At 38.3% G+C, this 22,374-nt stretch overlaps 1 protein-coding gene across 2 annotated transcripts in view; it reads right to left on the bottom strand.

Annotated features, from left to right (window-relative positions):
* rgs6 (regulator of G protein signaling 6) overlaps positions 1-22,374 on the bottom strand; it is a 315,892-nt gene that overhangs the window by 136,188 nt on the left and 157,330 nt on the right. For both annotated transcript variants that reach the window (XM_062968089.1, XM_062968090.1), the window contains exon 3: positions 6,403-6,502. In XM_062968089.1, the coding sequence (XP_062824159.1) occupies positions 6,403-6,502 (100 nt within the window). The remainder of the gene's footprint in view (positions 1-6,402; positions 6,503-22,374) is intronic.

The raw sequence follows: 22,374 nt of genomic DNA, 5'->3' as shown, positions 1-22,374 counted from the left end.
ATTCTTGTGGAACCAGTATGGACAGAGAGTTGGGATAAAATTGATAAATTACAAAAAAAAAATTCTTATGGGAATCACTGGAGAAACAGAAATCAGAGAATAAAACTTCCTTTGTTTATAAATTCCCTGATCCAATCATCAAAATTGACTGCTGTATTATAACATTGCTATTAAACCTTTCCTGAAACAATGACATTGTTATTAACCTCAAAGCTGTTTAAAATCTACATGAAACGACAGGGAGAGATCATCTGGTGGCATGGGGTGTAGTGCTATCAGTATGCTAATGACACCCAAATTCACACACAGAGGCACAAACACAACTCCAGAAAAGAAGGGAGAGAAAGAAAATGAGAATAAATGTTTCCAAAACTAATACTATACAAATAAACCACACATAGAACTCTCATCTGTCTTTTCATAAAATCATAGAGTCATAGAATAGTAGAGTTGGAAGAGACCTCATGGGCCATCTAGTCCAACCCCCCACTAAGAAGCAGGAAATCGCATTCAAAGTACCCCTGACAGAGGGCCATCCAGCCTCTAATTGATTTGAGGGAAGGAGGGAGCTATGCAAGCTTAGGAAAAGGGAAAAGTGGAAAACACTGAAAGATATAACTCCAGTGACTGCACATACAAACACAGGAATACATAACCTCCGTCATATTATACACAAACCCTCCTCACAAATGTTGCAATCGGAATGGTCAGAGAATACCATTCAAACACTTGTCAAACTATCAATTCAAGCCATCCCATTTCTTGTTTTGTTTTTGTGTTCCTTCAAATCATTTTGGATTTACCACACTACAAACTGTCCTTTATTGGTGATAGCACTTCCAGGACTTCCATGGGCTTCCTCTTGCCATCCTGAAGTGCCTGTTACCCCACAGAGACCAAGAAAACAGTGGAATGTTTTAGGAAGGTGTAAACCGCAACTGATCTGATGATCTCAAGTTGATCTGATCTAGTATTCAGGCTTTGGGCAAAACATGCACACAGTCCTAACATGAAGCACACTGAATACATATAAAATGTACTACATAAATGCTGCTCCTGTTCCCCTGTTGGAATAGGTTATTGAAACCAGAAGCCATGTGGATTTTAAGATCACAGATTCTGTTCCCTAAAGGGTTACATTTTGAACATCTTGAGCTACTGAAACTGATCTGATCTTGGATGAGATACTACTGCCTGCTTTCTCATTTCCTTTTTGTCCCTATATATAGAAACTCAGTTAAGTCATATCCATCAGACTCATGTTTGGAGTCAGGAAGATGATTTATTCACACATGGTTTATTTATTCACACATGATTTATGTGAAGGAGATGTAATTTGTATCTAAGGCTACAATCCTATACCTACTTCCCTGGAAATAAACCCACCAAATTCAATTAGATTTTCACCCAAATAGACATAGACAGGGTGGCACTATAAAAGAGTTTCTTGTTTCTTTGCTTCAGATACGAATGGATAACTCTTAATTCTAGCCCTATCAACTCTATGACTACTAATCCATTTCATTAATAAGATCACAGAATCACATAGGTGAAAGATGTCATAGTCAAACTCACTGCTTAATCAATAACATTCAGATTGCAGGCATCCCCAATGTTCAGCTTATGCTTCATGGGAAGTTAGCCCAGGAACAACTATTTCATGCCCAGCATCTTCCGGAAGTCACACCAGGATAAAAAATGACAACTTCACCTCCAATCAATTTTAGAAATATGAAATCCAAACAAGAAATGATGAGGAGGCTAATTTTATTATCAGCCACCTCTACATTCTTGTCAAAACTAAATTTTTCCAGTTGACAATAATACTTAAGCCCCATGGGGATTGGAGCTGCTGGTTACAAAAGAGGCTTGTCAAGTTGACTACACTGCGCCCACCCCATTCTATTAGAAGAGCTGATGCTTAACATGTTTTTACATATTTGTTGCTGACACAGATATGTCTAGAAACAGTTTGCAATTGCAGTTTTCAAATAAATGTCTTATAGTGATTTGCATTTAAAAAAAAATAAGGTATCTTGTGGAGCTTCAGTTTAACAAAATTATATGTTTGCTGATTCCAAAAACTCTTAATCAACTTAGCATTTCCATTTTATCAATTTTACTTGCAAAAACTACATTTGAAGAAAAAAATGAACAATTTTAGTGCTTTATTTCTTGTGCTCCAGTTTCAGGCTTCAACTCTCTAAAACTGGAGACATTTAAAAAATTATTTGAATGTTTAACTGTGTCAGCCCAGGCATATTAATGGGCACTGGATGAATATCAAAGAAGACTGTTTTATTGGGTAGCATTGGCTTAAAGAAGTGGAGAACTTAACCTAATCGTTCCTACACAGTACTGTGAGATACACACAATATAAGGATTGACCACCATCAGTCACATCCCTGAACTAGACTAACTCTGCTGACACCACAACAAAGGCACAATCTGGACAGAATAATCTGGGCTTTATGAGTAGAGAAATGAGTTGAGATGACATATTTATTGTCTAGGAAGGCTGTTTCAGCTAGTACTTTGATGAATGAAAATGCTAGTTTTCAGGAGGAGTATAATCAGCTCAAAAACAATTGTTTCATTTCTTGCCCCTAAGTAATAGAGATGACTGGCTCTACTGCTTAAGCAAACCCATAAATATTAAAAAGAAAACCCAGCAATCCATATCTTAGCTAAAACATGCACTAAATCTTCAGCATCTGAAATGATGAGAAACATTTTCCAATTATATGATGCAGTTGTTTTTTGCCCTAGGAATTTACAGCTAAAATAAAGTTTGTCAGCAGGCTACTGGACTCATTTGGAAGTTACAAGAGAACTGAAAATCTTTCTTATTGCAGTTCTCTGGAGATGCACAGAATCTGAACCTTCGTGCTTCTCTTACCTCCTTTGCCTACGTGGCTAGACAAACAACATTGCAGAGACCCTGATTCAGCAGCTTTGCTGCTCCAGTGCACAAAGAAATGCATACTTGTGGCAAGCTCATTCACCTCAGTTTTAGAGGCATCTCTTTGCACACTGTAAGCATTCATGTGCAGGGCTTTACTTGAGCAGGTCTAAAATCAAAATATACATCAGCATACTAACTTTGGGAAATTGTATCTCATTGGTACCATTTCTTCTAATCACAGATTTTGACAAGTCCACAACCATATCTAGCAAATCATTCCCCTTGCTCCTTTATATTTTTGCAACATAAACAAATGACCACCACCAAGCACTGGAAATATTACCAGCAATGGTAACTAGTGATTTCCATGTCAGTGGGGTTAGCAGGGTGGGCAATGAATCTATTCTAGGTGTTATTTCAAATTTGAAAGGTGCTGAAACACTTTCCTCCAAACAGGTTCAGTACTTCATTAATGTTCAGAACACTAAATGTTTAAAATATATAATGTTCAAAATAAAGTCCTGAAGATATTTGTCACACTGAGGTAACCATCACCATTGAATATTGGTTTTTCTCATGCTTATGCAGTAGGCAATGTCTTAAATTGCTTCAAATGTTCACAGGATTCTGGGGGCATTTGGGCATGGCACCTTCAGGAAGATGGCACTCTTTGCTCCGACCAAGCTGAAGCTATCTAGGATGGAGTTGTCCATGGTGCTACCTAGAACAGAAACTCTGACTTGCTTTGCTTTTCCTTACTGGAAACAGATTTTTGTCATAATTTGCATGGCTGCAACCCAAGCAGTTATGCTTAAGCTCATCTGACTGAAATTATCTGAGACAAAATTGTAATATGCACTCTGGCATCTGCCTGAGGTCTTCCATTCCCCAATCAGTTCTTGAATGAGGAGAGACCAGGTATAACTGGAGATTATTCAGGAATACTCAATTTCAGATGCAGGCTTCTGCTTAGATATTTTGGAGCCCTAAACCTTTCTTGGACATCAGGCAGAGCAATACATTTCACTATTTCACCACAAAATTGGAAAAAAGTTACTATTTGGACTACAATTCCCAGAACCTCCAGGTAGTCGAATGAAAAGAAACTTTTCTAAGCTCTGCTATACCACCTCTCTTCAAGCTCGACTGCTGCTATTTTTTGACAAAAACAACTGGGAGATTTTCTCCAAGGAAAAATCTCTTCTCCAACCCACCACGTTCTCCCAAACTCCAGCTCATGCTTCAAACCAGAGCTCATGGTGAAAGCATCTGTCCAACCTGGACTGGCGAAAAAGTATTTCTTGCACAGGAAATAAGAGGCACTGAAAGGGAGACAGGATGAGGATAGGATGGGTTAAGTGCTCACTCTTTTTCTGATGCCATGGAGCTGTTTTGCAAAGAAGCTACAGCTAGGCTTTGAAAAAACACAGAAACAGAACTTTATCATACCAACTTGTGATTCTGCTACAGTCACATTACTGAAAATAACTGACATATACTGGGTTAAGGACCTATGATATTACACTTCTCTTTAACAACACAATTGTACCTATTTGCCATTCCATGGTCCAGCAATCATGCTTCCACACATGATTGTCACTCCTGCACTACTATGGTTCCTTATTTTTAACTTTTAGCACAATTGCTAATTGTCACGACCCAGGCTGCAGAGCACCAATAACCATACACAGAGGCCAGAATCTATCTAATATCTTTATTAAGGGAATATATAAAGTTAATAAAAGCAAGTGTAGGAAATAGTTCAGAAGTAGACCTTTCAGGGAAGGTCAATTTTAGTCCAAAGAACCAATGTCCAATATGAAATATTAAGGTCCAAAGTTGTAATCCAATAACTGAAACACTCACTTTGCCAAGCAAAGTGAGGGGAGATGACAAGGTCCTTTAGTCCATGAAACTTGAGCAAGGCTAGGAAGTAACTTGATTCTTGGAACACAAGGCTTGAAACAAGGCAACAAGAAACGAGGAGCAAGAACAAGATCCGTGGTAATTACTTGGCAAGGTCCGGGAAGCAAGGCAAGATCCGGGGAGTAAACAAGGCTGGGAGCGGAGGCTTGGAAACAGGAACGAGGCTTGGAAACAGGAACGAGGCTTGGAAGCGGGAGTAGCGCTGTCCACACACACTACTCCAGTAGCTGACGAATTGACTCCGCAAGATTCCTAAAGGGCAAGGAACCTAAATAGGGTCTCGTATTCCCACCAAAGAACACTTCTCTGGGGAATCAGAACCGAAAGTCAATCTCTGTGCCCAGATGTATGACTCCCTAAAATTTCTCATGGAAGCAGGCTTAATCATCTGAATGCTTTGCTGCGATTCTCAGGCTTCTGCGATTAGCCTGCTGAACTCCTTTTTGTTGTTGATAATAATTACGGCGAGAAAATGGGGGAGATTTTGACTCAGGGCTTGTTTGGCAGATTTCTGGAAGACAAACCTCCTGCAGGTGCAAGGGCTCCAATTCTGGCTGGGAAAGTTCCCTTTCTGGCTGAAATGGTGGAAAACCCAAGTTTTCCTCTTCATCCGTCACAACAGCACTAGGAACGGGACTACATGGCCCATGAGTCATCACACTAATTCATTAATAACAAAAAAGACAAAGATTAAGGATAAAATAAAAGGAAAAGAGACAATTTGGGAATAGTGAGAAGGAGAGGGGAGAGAAGGAAAATCCTACCCTTAGATGTTACATCACATCAAGATAGGTGACAGGAATGTTGTGGCGTTGGATGGGAGAATCACAAAAGGGAGGCAAATTGGTAGCAGAATGTATACAGCATTGTGTGATAGGGTTTGCCTGCAATGCCAGTTTGCCTGGCTCATGTGACAAAATCTACAGAATCTGTAACCGTCAGATGTTGAAGCAAATGTCTGCTTTCCATGAAAGCTGTCTCTCAGGTTTGGGAGAGCTCAGCTCTGCCTTACTACTTGGAACAAGTCCTCTATGGTCAGTCAACCAAGGCTTAGGATTCCATTGAAATCTTTTTGGGAGGCCTGAGGTCTCACAATCTGACTATAATTAGTCATTGCTATGAGCTAATGTGGAGAATACTTTACATGTAATGGCCGTCAGGATGGGCTCTTTATAGCGCAATGTGTTCATTATTTCATTTAATATGAAAGGTCAGATCATTTATATTTGGTGGGTTCCTCAATGAATTCTAGGGAGTTGAACCCTTGAGGTTTGTTCCAGTGTTCTGTCTTGACAATATCATTGTTAATGCAGGAAGTACAGGTAAAGAACACACATACACATAACCCACTTACCCTTCTGTGGCAGCTGCTTTGGTAGTTTTTAGAAGGGCACAGGAACAAGTATATATTACTAACACTGAGGGAAATCCATTCATAGGACTTGTTAACATCCTTCTACATTTCCACCCATTGCTTAAATCTTGATATAAAATTATAGTGGCACACCACTTGTACAGAAAGCAAAATGAAAATAAAAAATGAAAATGAAATTAGAATTCAAGCAACATACCTGTGACAACACTGGGGATCTTTGACAAGAAGCTCTTGACGGTTCGGATGGGCACTCCACCAGCTTTGTCATCTTGCATTCTTGTAATGATATCTTCTATCTGGGAAACAAGCAACAGCAACAATGAACAATTACTCTTGGAAACCAAAGAAGTGACTGTAGAGATCTAGTATGTGAAAACATATTTAGGGTGTTAGCAAACTTCTACTAATGCTTAAGGAACATCCCATTTTGTTACAAGGAATTTTGTCCAAAAAAAATAAAGAGAGGAACTGAGTTGAAGGTACAAAAGAAAATATGATGATTTCATATGTGGGAGATCATGAGAAAAGACAAAAGGTATGACAGACACTATGTAGCAGCCTGCCTGGGTCCTGAAAGGGTTTCAATGCTGAAATTGTGAGAACTGAACTCTTCACCTGCAGCTGAGCATTCCTGAGATAAGATGGATCACAAACTCCCAGCTAAAAATGTGACTAACTTGCTTGTTCCTTCCCACTATATTCCAACTTTGGGAGACAGAGAGATGACTTATTGTGATGCTATGTTTAATTTTGTTGTATCGCCTTGCCCTGTAAACCAAGGTAATAGGGATCCATATGCCTGGGAAAGCTGAGTGCTTTGTTGGCTGGTTCCTTCCACTTGGAAGCCTGTGACAGATCAATTTGTTTAATGATTTTCTCTGCTATAATCTTATCATTTAAGGAAGCTTATTTTTCATGCCAACTTGCTCAAAAATAGTGTACTCTATTTTTCTATCTAGCTAATGAGTGTTAGTTTATTAGTTTCAGATAAAAACATGCTTTGTAATTTAGTAACTTAAAGAAAATGTCCAGATAAATCTATCACACATTAGCTTAAGCTCTACCAAGCCAGGGTACTAGAAGCGACAACAGATTATTCCTTTTAAAATTATTCTCCATATATCCTTATTTTTCTTTAGTGTTTACAGCTTAAATCCATATGGAGTAGATCAGTGGTTCTCAACCTGTGGGTCCCCAGGTGTTTTGGTCTACAACACCCAGAAATCCCAGCCACTTTACCAGCTGTTAAGATTTTTGGAAGTTGGAGGTCAAAACATCTGGGGACCCACAGGTTGAGAACCACTGGAGTAGATGAAGTGGAGTGTCTAGGAAATGCAAAAATTCCCCACCTTGTTTAGACCCTGTTCTTGCTTAGGGTTGTAAGGAATACTCAATTTATTTTTTATCCTTAATGAGGAAGAGTGTCTTGACACACTGAAAAGAATTAATCATCTAAAGACATTTTGCTACTTGAGACTTTGGAGGTGTACTTTACATTGTGCGCAACTCTTCATTGTACAAACCTGTTTTTTTTTTTTGCAGATTAAGTTACAGTATGAAAATAATTATTAGAAAAAAAACCTCAGATTTGTGCATGCAATAGTATAATAAACATAAATGTACATTACTAGTATTTTTGGTACACATAAATCTTACAATATTGCTAGAATCTAGAGAGCATCAAAATGCATTTTGTTTTTTTTATAAAAAGTTTTTCATCAACATTGTGTACAAGGACCATGCAAATGGTCTTAGGAGATATTGAGGGCCACATGCCTTTTTTCCCTTTTATTCAGAGAAACAAGATATGAAACCCAAACAACTTTTCAGTTGCTTCTCACAGCCTTCACCAAAGCAATGAAGGATTTTCTTCCCCGACAAGCCTGAATAAAGCACACCAGTTATTTTCACAAAAATTGACAGAACTGTATGATATGCCTTTCTAAACAATGGAAACAAAGAGGGTAAATGTGTCAATTTTCAACCATTTTAAACGTGTACTTCTTACAATTGCGATCATGTCACTTTGAAATCTGGCATATTAATAGTCTTAAGCAACATCATAGATGCCAAGATCAAAATAGTACAAGTGTCATTTTATAACCAATATAATTTAAGGAAACATTGTTGCAAACTTAACTAAAGGGACTGCTTTATGTTACGATATTTTTAATATATTGTGCTTTTCACTAAACATAGGAACCAAGGTGATTTAAAACAGAAATTAAAATGAAGTACCCTAACTTCAATTATCATAATTTTAAAAAGTTTTTAAAGCATTCTATAAACTATCCTGTTAAAGGGTTGTTGTATGTTTCCCGGGCTGTATGGCCATGTTCCAGAAGTATAGAAATAATTAAAATAAATTTAAAAGCATTTAACATATACTAATGAAAATAAATGTATAACACCCATTTCTGATTAGAAGACACTTAAAAGCAATATAATAACCAAATGCTCGTTTAAACAGAAAAGGGCTTTGCAAGAATGAAATGGCTGTACAGAACATATCTCATCAAGCAGCCTCTAAAACCTCATGCTCCACTGTATCCACACTGCAGAAATATAGCAGTTTGACATCACATTAAATGACATGGGTCAACCACTAGGGAATTCTAAGTTTGTTATTTTTGTGCTGTAAGTCAATAGGAGACTTGAAAGCAAATGCACACACAATGCTGGATGCAGCGAGACAGTCACTACTCCGGCTATCCACTCATCCAGTCCTCCTCTGGCTGCTTTTATGAAGGAGAAAGGATATGATCCAACACAAATGGGGTCCTTTTGGCCTCTCAAAGGTTCCTCAGGCTGTCTGCTCTCAAATATATCCAATAGTGAGGGAGAAGCAGGAGTCAAAGTTACATCCACAAAATCAGTTTTAACTGCAGTGTGCATGCCAAAAGAAGAATACTTGACAATCAAAGTTCTGTACACCTATTGTGCTGGCAACATAAAAGCAAATAAACTAGGACAGCTGGTAACAAATATGACACATGGCAGAACTCAACTGGTTTTTCAATTACAGAGAATTGCATTTGGCTGTGAAAATATAATACAAGCATAAACAAACTGTAGTTTGTTGTTTAGCATTATGTCAACATCAAAAGAGGTATTTTCAATAAATGAATCCAGCAGGCATCAGAGAGAGCTGTAATAATGCTGTCCCAGCCGTGAGGCCTGATCCACTCAGGGCCTCATCAAACAGATCTGAGCGTAAGCAGGGGAAAATATAGACCCTTGTGTGAAAGAACAATATAGTGTTTATTGAATACAAAAATGAATGATGGAAATATACCATAAAAGCAAAAGATAGCTTACAGAGTTACTTCATTGTTCTTAAGTGCTTCCATAATATGATGGATGGCATTCCAGGGGTGCAAGTGTTTTGCTCACTTGGAAGCTCCAGGTTTTAATGAAAAATCAAAGAACAAGTAGTCTACCATGGATTTTTTTTATTTTCCTTCACTATCTTCTAGAAACTGTCAAAAGTTGCCAGAAGTGGGGAAACAGGCAAAAAGGAAATAATTTCCTTCAGTAGAAGGGAGGGGCAGAAGTTCACAGCAGGTGGGACCTGTTTATATTTTGAGCCAGGCAAATTTAAATACCAATTATTTTATAATCATGAGACGCACCCTAATTTTAGTACCACCACCACCACCACCACCAACAACAACAACAACAAAACAAAAATACATAAGATACACCTGCGATTCTAAGACACATCCAATTTTTAGAGATATTTATTTAGGAAAACAGAGAGTCTAAAATTTGAAGAAATATAGTATATTGCAGGAATATAATTCTTTCACTGCTGCACCTGTAGTCTGTGCCAAGACAATGGAAACATTCAATGCTGTCACCTCATCACAAAATATTATGCTACTGAGCCCATTATCAATGGATAAAGCATCTCACAATTGTTTGTTCTTCATCACAATGAAAGAATGACATGCACATATGCCACCAATAAGATCATGAACCATTGGGGTTACAAAATCTTCTGCAATTTCACTCAGTTCAGTAGCCCGTTCTTGCTCATTCCCATGGCTATGGGAGGTAGCATATAAAGTGACTATGTAAAGATAGTGGTCACCCCAGGAATTTTTTTTTAGCAAAATAAGCTAGACAGTAGCATAATGTGACTTCAGTTCTACTAAAGAACGGAATGGTTAGTGAGATTATTCTCCTGTGCATACAGTCGTCACAGCATATACTTTGCTTGTTACAATAAAGCAACATTTACTTGTACAGAAATGATAAGAGAAGTGCTAGTTCTAACTAACTAAGCTAGAGAGATGGGGAACCGTGTCTGTGTCAGCTTCATACCACACAACCAAGATGTCTCCTTTTCCAGATCAGGCTGAGACAGAATCTAAGCCAGAAGGAAGGCCAGTATAGGTCAGAGCAGACAAAGGACAGTTTGAGAAAACTGAGGTTCTGGTCTCTATCTGCCTCATCCCATGCAAAACATGCATCTTTAATTCAACCAGAGTTGCATCTCAATAATCTCTAACAGTGGAGTATCTTCTTCTGCTTTGGGATGGTTACTTTCTATGGGCTGTAGGGTGCAATATATGCAAGACCTAGGAATGGAGCTGAAGCTTGTTTCCTGATTCACATGTACTGATGTTAATTTACATCAATGGTAACACAATAATGATAAATAGGACTATTTCAGAAGAGGAAAACATTCAAAAGGCAGAAGGAGCATTAAACATTTTGAAACAACAACAACAAATGTATCGAAACAGTTGCCAACTCATAAATGCCAATGACTTCCTTTTCTAACTCATGATAACAAATAAGAGAGCCCTTGTATTATTCAGTGCAAGAAGTAAAAAAAACCTGAATTATTCATTTATTTGCTTAATAAGTCCATATATCAAAAGAGATTGCTATTATTATTACACTAGGCCCACTTATCATGCAAGTTTGTTGAACACAGTTTCATTTATATGCGAAGAGCTTTGAATACCAAAGAGTTGCTCTGGGAGACACAGTGATGGCTACATAAGTGTTCTCTTTATAGTCTTTCAGTGCAAAAGTCTCTCTAGATTTCTGCCAGACATTCTACTGGAAGTTCCACCAGAAGTTGGCCATAGGAACATGTGAGAAGCCTAGGGTAAATACTTCCTTAGGCATTTTCTAGGCCTTCTAAAGTATTCTATGATATAATTGGGCCAGAATCCCAACATTTTTATTATAGGTAAGAAAAGTAGATTATGGAAAAATAATATTATGTGAAGAGTCCCCGAACAGATATCCTGTATTTAGAAATCTATTATACTGTTTCAAAAATCAAAGTGGCTTAAAAATTATGCATGTACATAATTAATATTTCTCAACCTCAAATTATGTGTTGTTGTGTGCCTTCAAGTCATTTCCAATTTATGGCAATCTTAAGGAAAGAACTATCATGAGGTTTTCTTAGTAAGATTTATCCAGAGGGGGTTTGCCATTGCCTTCCTCTGGTTTCTAAGAGCTGCAGTCAAATGCTTCGACTTCTACATTACATCAAACTGTGCTGAACAACATTTCTTTTCATAAATAAATTTTATTAGTGTTCCTTTCAACATAAACACAGACAAAAACATACAATAAAATAAATTACAGAATTGAGAGAAAAGAAAAAAAGGGAAAAAGGGAAGAAAAAAGGATTAGAAGGGGAAGAAAATAAAAAAAGAAGAAGAGAGGTGTAAAACTTGAATAAACCAAAAGAAACAAAGCCAAAAAACCCAACATGTATAATATAAAATAAACTTCTAACTATTACATGGTGTCTTTGGGTCTCATCTTTCCCCTTTCCTAAGTTCTTGAATTTTTCCTGATAACCCAGATCATTCCTTTTCTCCTATTATGAGGTTTTGTACATATTCTGATTTTCTTAGATCTCAAATTAAAATCTTCAATTTTCGTCCTTTAAGTATTTTTTAATCAATTCCCAGTCCATTTGTTTTCTTGGACGACCTTGATTGTTAGCTAGCAGATATGTCAATTTGTCCATATTCATTATTTCTAGGATCTTATTAATCCAGCATTTCGTTTCCGGAATTTCTTTATTTCTCCAAGACTTGGCTACGGTCATCCTTGCTGCAGTAATTAAATAATTAAATAGCACTTCTTTATTTTTTTATATCTAACATTCCCAATAGAACAACATTTCTAGCAAAGCAGGTGTGCAGAAAGTATGAGGGGTCTTCAAAAAGAAGTTCAAAAACAAATTACATCACTTTTCTAAATAGTCACCTTCCTTTGCAATGCATTTTCCCCAACATTGTACCATCCATAAAAAATGTTTTGGTTGAGCCACTGATGGCACTGCTGCTTTCACATCATCTGCTTGCTGCTTGTGCTTATGCTCCTTTGTTTGCTGCTTAGGTACTCACCTGGCCTGCACTTGACTGAACTTAGGATGTCATGAATCAAGGCACAGACTTTCATGCAACCTCTTTGACTGTTATTCTCCTGTTTTTGTGAATCAGTTCTTTATTCCTTGTGGCTATGGCTGTACCCCGCCCTTCTCACCCCTGAGGGGGGACCTTCTTGAAGACATGTCTGATGACTTCTTGGAATCAGGAAGAGACTTGCCATCTGGAAGTGGCAAAAACTAAATCTCTTCCCTGACAACATCTTAAACCCCTTATCAGTAAAAGCCTCCCAATACCCACCTCTTAATTGCAGCCTTATAACATGGGCCAAGAATTGCTTCCAATCCTCCCTTAGTGACACTGACTGAGTGTAGAGGAAGCCTAAGAAACAGAGAAGTAACAGCTCCATACAGGATCTAGGCATGGCTTTTTTTCTTATTAAACAACTGAACTTCATCACTGGGTATATTTCACCAACAATAATGTTCCTTACATGTTGTTGGAAGTCTTTATCTATTATCAGTCTACCATGGAAATAGCTCAGACATTTCGGTTCCATCCAACTGGAAATTTTTCTAGACGGCATAGATTTACCCCCAATGACTTTTATATGTACTTACTTTAAATAGATTGCAGTTACTTTGATCTACAAATGAAGAATGTTTATGGCAAATAGTATATTTGGTGTGGATCACAAAACTGTAAGGGGAATGTAATATTGGTTCAATTTCCCCATACTGGCAACTGAAAGCCTTTTTTTTTTTTTTTTGCTTCTCCTAATGAGTCCAGCTTTCTTCTGAAAATGACTCCATCTTGATTAAAAGCAGCAAAATCTCCATTGAAGATAATTCTGGTAGCCCCATATCTACTGGACTACACCTCACTTCACCCATACTTTCATGACAGTTTTAGTGTAATCTATCAGAAAGGTGTCAGACTTGGGAAGGTTATCCCAAAACATCAAGCTTTCTCATTGCAAAACTCCATATTCATTGTTTTGCTGGGATTTTCCATGGTTAGTTCTTAGATGCTCACTATCTAATGATTTCAGTTCACCATAATCATATTTTAGCAATGCCTTCTAGTAAGCTTATAATTGAAACAGTATCACTGCTCTGCTCCAAATACTGTCTCTGGAGACATGTGGGTGATGATGACTCATTATTTCAAAGCTATGCAGTACATCATGTGCAAGCCTTATTACTGTCAGCAACTTCAGCTTGAATCTTCTGAGGTTACATAACAGCCCTGTCTTTGTAGTTACACAGAAGCATGCATATGTGAATTATTGTTAGTGATATTCTTACTATCATATATGAAGGCAGAGAAAAAAGATGACGGCAGTTCTGCAATGTGGATGCCTATGAGCATTGGAAGCGTGTTCTAAAATATTTGCCATTAGGTATATAACGCTAAAGGATTTTCAAAAGCCTGAGAGATATCCTCATCTCTTTTAAAGAACCACACTTTGTTTTATTTTTAAATTAAAGAATGCAAGTTTACCCAAGGTTTATGCTTTGTATAATAAATGAGACGATTGAAAAGTAGATAAAAATTCACAAAATGGGGGACAAGGTAGAACAATAAGTGTATGCAAATGGCCATGAGTTCTTCAGACACACCATCAAAGAAATAGCTCTGTTTGTGCATGCACACATATACACACATACCTCAACACTGGGTTCTAGTCATCCTTTTGAAACATGAAAAAGTACCGCAGATTCACGAAATAGAGGTGCTCTTTTTAAAAAAGTATTCAGATTTAGTTCATGCACGTTAAAGGACATCTCATCTGTTCTTGCCATTATTTGTAACAACCCTATATTCCCATGCTGCACCCTTGCTTCCTATATGCCCTCTGGTCTTACAACAAGGTGTATATGTTTTTGTTGCTATACATGCTGGATCATGCAGAAGGTCTCTTGCTCTTGTTTTCCCAGATCTGCAGTATTGGAAGCCTAGATGCGAACTACAGCCAGGCAGTCATGTAAATTGAAATATTCAAGGGTGAAAGGTCTGTGAGTTCAGTATGTGCCTAGGTAAAATATTTCTGAAAATATTCAGGTATGTAAGTTTATAATCATCGTTTAGCCGTGACATCTTATCCAAACAGAAAATAACTGAATTGGGGTTGTTGTATGTCTTTCGGGCTGTGTGGCCATGTTGCAGAAGTATTCTGAACAAAGGATGCCCCCAGGCAAGAGACAAAAACCTTTCCAATGCTAATTAGGGTGATTAACTGAAACATTAATGCTGGCTTCCCAGTGACAAAGGACTCTTGCCACACCCTGGACTCTACACAGATATATATTCTTTACTTTCCTTACTTAGTTTATCCATACCTCACAACCTCTGAGGATGCCTGCCATAGATGTGGGTGAAACGTCAGGAGAGAATACTTCTGGAACATGGCCACACAGCTCAAAAGACATACAACAACCCTGTGATCCCGGCCATGAAAGCCTTCGACAACACAATAACTGAATTAGTGTAAATCAGTGGTTCTCAACCTGTTGGTCCCCAGGTGTTTTGGCCTATGACTCCCAGAAATCTCAGCCAGTTTACCAGCTGTTAGGATTTCTGGGAGTTGAAGGCCAAAACATCTGGGGACCCACAGGTTGAGAACCACTGGTGTAAATAATATTCCATTCTACTTCAGTTCTCTGTTGCCATAATCATACCCTAACAAAGATATTTCAAATGAAGAATCTACCCATGAAATAACTGATTTAGAATTAATATGGTGATTTGATTCTATTGTGTTGAGATTTAACAGAAACAATGGCTTCTCATCCCACTAATTTATTTAGTAACACAATGGTGAATATGTTATTACCAGTGGCTATGCTGATCACTGTACTTCTTTTGAATATATCCGGATTCTAATTGATTTGTCATAAGATGTCAAGAGTCAGATGCCAGTTAACAAACAAAACAGAGTTTATTCAGAAGATAAGCCAAAAGTAACATAAACACAGAGGGTATCCATGAAACACTTCACTTATCAGTGTTTCAAGAGTAGTTCGGACAAAAATATAACTCAAAAACAAGCCAAGCTATTTTTCCACGCTGGCATTCAATAAAAACGCTGGCATTCAATTCAGCTTTGGAGAACAAATTGAGTTAACTGCTAGAAAATATGCAAAATAAACAAAGACTTGAAACCTTCCAGAAGCTGCAGAGTATAACTGAAAGTGCAAAAGCCTCTTTTGGCTCCAAACCGTTTCTGAAAACAGCCAGCCGGCTCTGCGGATTTAAAGGGACAGTTCCCAAAAGAAAAACAGCAAACTGGTTTGAAAACAAAACAAACTAGAAGTGCAGTAAACTGCTTCCACGGTGCAGATAAAGCCGAGAGTTTCAAAGGGATGATGAATAGCCGTCGTCAGGAGAATCCAAGGTCAGGTCAGGAGGCAGCAGCAATTCTGAAAGGCAAACCAGTAGTCAGAAGCCGAGAGTAGTCGTCAGTCAGAGGGCGTAGACAGAAGCCATCCTCCCTTTTTCCAAGCATCCCAAGTGGGATCTGCTCCTGCAGAAACCCCAGGTTCAGCAGTATCCATAGGCCCCAAATCCCCAGACATCTCCGGTGGCTGTGCCCACTCAGTGCCCACTTCCCCAGCCACCACCTGTTCCTCAGCATCCATTTCCCCAAACTCCCCATCTGAATCTTCCTCAGAAGATCCCCCATATAGCTCTCTAAGTCGCTTCCTGCACAACTCCTCCAGTGAACCCTCATCACGAGGGTTTTTTCTTCCTCTTCGAATCCCATCACCATCAAACATAATCCGCGAAGGCGCAGTCACAACACAAGATGTACTTGTTGCATTTAATTATTAGGTAACCCTCTATAAACTTGTGGTTACATACCTACCAATTAAATATATTTTAGTGTATGTCTTGTATGTGCTTTTCCTGCATGGCAGAGGGTTGGACTGGATGGTCCATGTGGTTTCTTCCAACTCCATGATTCCATGCTTTTATTTGTATTTATTTTAATTCTTGTAAGCTACCTTGAGACCCAGTGTCCTGGAATAAACAGAATATGAATGAATAAATGAATGATAAAAAGTGATGATGCTATCTGTGACTTTTTGCACAGAAGCCAGACAATACTGTTACACAAAAAGAGTGAAGAGGCTTGAAGCTCCTTAAAAACCAACACATTTATTTTGGTAGAAGTTTTCATCCAGCTCAAGTACACTTCATTGGATATACCTATACTCTTGAACTGTTTTATAGGACAAACACATCATGCGGAGTACAAAAGTGTCATGAACCCCCTATGTTGGCTAGGGATAAAGTAAGCTGCACTCCAATGCATCTGGGGGATATTTCATTGAGGAAAGTTGATTTACATAATCTGCTGGTGCAACACAATAATTTGAGAATGATGTCTTTCTCTGAAATACATTTTAATAATTGATATTCGATATATTTGGCCAAGAGCTCCTTCAACAACTTTTTAATAGATCTATTTTTTTCCTATTCAAATGCAGATTAATGATATGAAAGACAAAGAGAAGGCAAACTGAAATAAAGCACTACACATAGGAGCTCCCAAAAAAGAAATCTGACGCAACACTGAGTTTTTCAAACTGCAAAAGGGGGTGGAAGGAGGGAAAGGTGGAACAGAGATTGAGAAATTGTTCTCCTTTGACAAACTCTTAATAGATTGTAGAAGGGACTACTAGAAATCCACTGCCTTTCTGTAAAACTGAAGTTTAAGAGCACGTGTTGCCTTGGAAACAAGCGACATTTTCTGGTATGTTACTTCATTATCCTCCTATAAAGGTAACCCAGTCTCCACATTATGTCACTTCATGTAACAATGACTGAAACAAACAAACCTAAAGGAATCCCTGGGAAGCATACAAACCGCCTGCTCTTCACTGTTCATCCACATTGCCTTTTATTCGCTTGCAGTAGATATTAACGTATAATAGTAAAGTGATACCCTTTGTAATAGCAACCAAGGCTGCAAAATTAATGGGCTGCCGTGGAGAGAGTGGGTTAAAGATAACAGCTCAATATATAATTCTAAATCAAAACAGTTGGACTGAATCTGACTTAAATTAATAGCATGGGGTCAGAGCAGGGAGGTACTTCACACATGATTCCATTTTTTAAAAAGAGGCTACAATTTTGGGTAACTTACACATAACAGATTGTATCATGATAACACAATCTTTTATCAAGGACACGTACATTTAAGAACAGTGTCACAAAACCATGCTCAGTTGAATAGTAAAAGTTCACCCAAAAATGAATGGAAAACTAAAACAGAATATGCACAGAAGACAGACAGAGGTAATGGACTGATTTCTACAGAAATTGTATACACTGGTCTCCAACAGACAAGAGTTTCTTCTCCCACCCTGAACTTTCCACAGATATATAAACCTTCCTTGCTTAGTTTTTTCCCCCCCCAATATACCTCACAACTTCTGAGGATGCCTGCCATAGATGTGGAGGAAACATCAGGAGAGAATGCTTCTGGAACATGGCCATACAGCCCAGAAAACACACAACAACCCTATTGTATACATTGACACAGAGCACAAACTTCTTTCAAAAAAGAAAGAATAAAGAAGGTCAAGGGGGGGGGAGGCTATAAACAAAAAATAACAACACGAGACTGGAAAGTTAAGCTTAGAGTCACTTCTTGTAAGTGTGTAATATGTAAAATTGGGAGACAATTTGTGACCCTCCAGGCATTCACCTCTGAATGCCACCATGGCTAATGGTTGGAATATGGGGATTGTAGTAATCCAGCAATACTTGAGTTTTTCTCAACCTTTTTCGTGAGAAAAAGTGAGAAAGCCTACCTGTCCATGTGGGGTTTTAGCCATCCAGGTTCTTTGCTCATCCTTTCATGTGCTTTGTATGGCACTGTATCAAAAATTTCCACTAGGAAAAATCAAGAAGGCATATCTTTCCCCTATGGCTATTCCACACAAAGGAGGTTTTTGTGTGATGGGCCCAGATCCAGCCTGCTCCAACTAGCTTCATGTCAAAAACACCAGGGCCATTTCTTGTGCTATATGAATGGCTGGAAGAAGTGTTTCTGCTGAGGAGCCAGTCATATGTTGTATTAACTATTCACAGTGAGCTTGAATTCAGCATGCTTTATTTGGCCCAGGTAGACACAGGGTAAGATTTTGACTCTGCAAGAATCTAATGCAATACAATTACTGGAATTTTAGTTCAAAAAGATAAGATTCCAAAGTCTGGCTACATAGGGACAGGACAAATTTTTGAAACAAAGGAAACAAGAATCAAGGGTATCAGAAAGTGAGGCAGGGTGAGTTTCACCACAGTTTCAAGTCAGCTTGGAGCTGCATTAAATGGTCAGTGTAGATGAGCCTGCATTAAAGGGTTGGAAGAAGAATCCAAAGTATACCTCATCAATCCTCCAAAGATTTTCTATTTTCAATTCTCGTGAACCCTTACATCTGGTTATCAGCTAGACCTGGTGGAAGTTTCAGTTCATGACATCTGAGGGGAACCAGGCTAAGAAAGGCTAGGCCAAATGAATGTTGTGGGGGGAGAGAGAAATCCAGAAGGAAGAATGTGAGATGGGATGGGATGAGAAGAAGACCAATAAGGAATACTGAACTAGAGATGATGCAAAGAGGAGAAGTAACTATTATCAAAAGCTACACAGTTGAGAAAGGGAAGATATACTGGATTAAGATAGGCAAAAGTTTAATAGCCAGGTTCAGGTGTGCCTTTATTTCAGAATACTTTGGAGTGGTGCTAACAAAAAATCTTTCTATTGCCCAGCCTATGTGGAATTTCATCTCCTTGGATTGCAACATGCCTTCTCATTTTATAAACAAACACAGGATGTTACCAAAGCCAACTCGCTACACCTGACACTTGGTGCAGTTAAAATAATACATAGAGTAAGTTGCCCTATAATGAATGACAGGCCATGAATAATTTCTTCAAAAGGTTACATAACTTTACATCACTACCAAGGTTTAATTTTATAATGGAAAATGCTATTCATTTAGTATTTCCTCTCCAGCAGTATTGGACAATCTTTACATCTTAGGTCTTTTCTTTTCTTTTTTTGCAATGAGAAGGCCAGTGAAACTGAAATACTATTATTATGAGATTTACATTAACTAAATAGGTTATAATGAGTGACCTTTATATCGGTTTTGGCTTTATGTTGTTAGTCTTCCCAAGCCTTTGGGGAAGGGTAGGTTTGAAATCTAATAAATTACAGGGTTACTCTCCTTAAAAGAAAACTCCAATTAGGCTTATTGTATTAGCTTGCACCACTTCCCCAGCATGACAATTTAAGTTTGGCAGAGCTCCATCTGTAAGAAATGCATCTCTGAAGAGCACAATATCATACTACCAGTTGTTACAAAGACGGTATGTGTGGAAGGAGGGGGGGGAGATCAGCACCAATCAGTCCTTCCTTTTAGGATGCTATTGATAAATTTATACAGATTAACAAAGCCACACCATGTGAATAGATTTTCCCAGTGAATAGCAAATGTTCCATTAATAGTCTATTTCTTCCCCTCCACTTTTTCTTTTTCTTTTGTGTGTATTCCTGTACCACGTAATGCAGTGTGACAGGTCATTTCATGCATCATTTAATGCTATACATTGCAATCTCCCATAGCCAAAATTAAGTCTGAAAATTGATGAAAAGCAGATGTAAAAGGAGTGTGGCCTATGCAATGAAGACAGAGGTGAATTCTGTTTACCAACACAAAATGGAGTTGAAGGTTCAATATGCTCATGCAGCGTATACTTTAGAATTTTTCAAGGGCTTTCAGTCAACATTTGGCTTGACACAGAAGAGATGATATTAACAGAAGGGAAGAGGGGAGAATCAATCACATGGCAGTGTCCAACATAGGTGTGGTTTGGTTGAAGGGCAAAAAGTGAACTGTATCAACACTTTCCGCATCCCTGCCCAGTGATCCTTATCCAAGCTACTGCCATAGCAACAGGAGAAATGGCTAAGATTAAAAGCTAAAGGGAACATGTCCTCCATTCTGAGAGTGCCTTGGAATGTGAAAAAATCAAACCAGTCCATCCTCCAGGAAAAAAATGCCCAACCGCTCACTGGAGGGAAGTATATTAGAGGCAAAGAGAAGACAGGAAAGCTTGGAGAAGATAATGATGCTGGGGGAAAAGGAAGGAAAAAGGAAGAAGGGCCGACCAAAGGCAAGATGGATGGATGGTATCCTGACGGCCGACAGGGAGCTCTGGCATGGGCTGGTCCATGAGGTCACAAAGAGTTGGAAGCGACTGAACATTTGAATAAACAACAACAATGCACTCTGCATTCCAGAGTGATCAACACTGTCCAGCTTAAGAGCAAATGCAATCAACCCACTTATCTGAAAGTCTCCTACAGTGGAATACCTTCTTATTCTTCAGTATTCATTCTGAAGTTAATCATCTTGATACAATTCAACAAGTTAAACTAGCTTTTAAATTTTGTTTTCAAGTTTGTGTATGGGATTTTGTTGCCTTACCTTTTATTTCCTTTCTCTCTTTCTCACATTATGATTATGATTGCAATTACAGTCTGGGACCTAAGGTGGCTTACAAAACCTAAGACAAATATAATGGGCCCTTGGTATTTCCTGGAGTTTGGTTCCAGGAGTTCCTATCCATGGATGCTCAAGTCCCACAATATACATTGGCACAGTAAAACGGTGCCCTTTACAAGTTTGTCTTTTGGAATCTTTTGAGAATATTTTCAAAAGAAATCCCCCAAACAGCAGAAAGGATGTGAAGAGGCTAATATATAATGACAGCACCAGCAGCATATCCCAACTTATATCAGGGAATCAATGGATTCCACTATTCATTGCTTGGAAATATTCCAGCCCAGTTCTAGAAAAACTAAAAAGTCAAGGAACGTTGGCAGTATCTGTACAAAAGATATAGAGATTAACAAAATCTTGTGAGATAACAAGAACTCTAAGGAATAGTATATTACCCATTTAGTTTTAGCATGTGGAGATTTAAAATTCCTTTTGAAGCCAAATATCTTTGCACTTAATAAAGTCTGAATGGCTGCTCCAACCCTCAGTAGCTGCTCCCAGGCTCTAGAACTCCCATCCTAGAGAATTTAGACTCACACCATCCTTGCTGTTATTCTATAGGCAGATGAAGAGATTTTTGTTTCAGCATAACTTAGAGTGTGAGGTTTCATAATGTGCTGTATTGTTTATATTTGTTGTGCTTCTTATTTAGTGGTTAGGTTTTGAACTGCTTTTAATTTTATAGCTAATTTATATTTATAAGCTTTGTATGTTGTGATCTTTTTAGCTACACCATCATCCCTCTGCATTCACAGCTGAGAAGGAAGATCAATAGGGTAGGACACTTCTGTCTATCCTATGCAAAAAAAAAAAAAAGTAGATGATCAGATTAGAGGGCTCTTCCAGACAGGCCCAAAACTGAGGGCCCTTCCAGACATGTCCAAAACATGGGACCTGTCTTGTTTTACCTGAGGCGTTCAAATGAAGATGCAGGTAAAACTGAATTAATCCGAAGAAAACTGGGATTTCCCAGTTTTCTCCAGATTAATTAAACACCTGGAAAGATCTGGATCTTAAGCTAATATAGCCATGTAGCCACCCCCAAGGGAAAGCACAGGGCTTTGGGCTGGGGATGAGGACTAAATCCTGGAAGGAACTGTAGGAAGTGTTTGTATGGAGCTTGAAAAGGGTTTTGGTAAAAATAGTTTTTGTTGTGGTTATGTAAAGTCATTCCTAGATGAACCTATCATAGTGTTTTCTTGGCATGATTTGTTGAGAAGT

The sequence above is a fragment of the Anolis carolinensis genome, chromosome 1 (genome assembly GCF_035594765.1).
Source record: "Anolis carolinensis isolate JA03-04 chromosome 1, rAnoCar3.1.pri, whole genome shotgun sequence".
Classification (NCBI taxonomy): Eukaryota; Metazoa; Chordata; class Lepidosauria; order Squamata; family Dactyloidae; genus Anolis; species Anolis carolinensis.
Note: the sequence above shows the minus strand (reverse complement) of the source record. Positions and strands in the feature narration are given on the sequence as shown.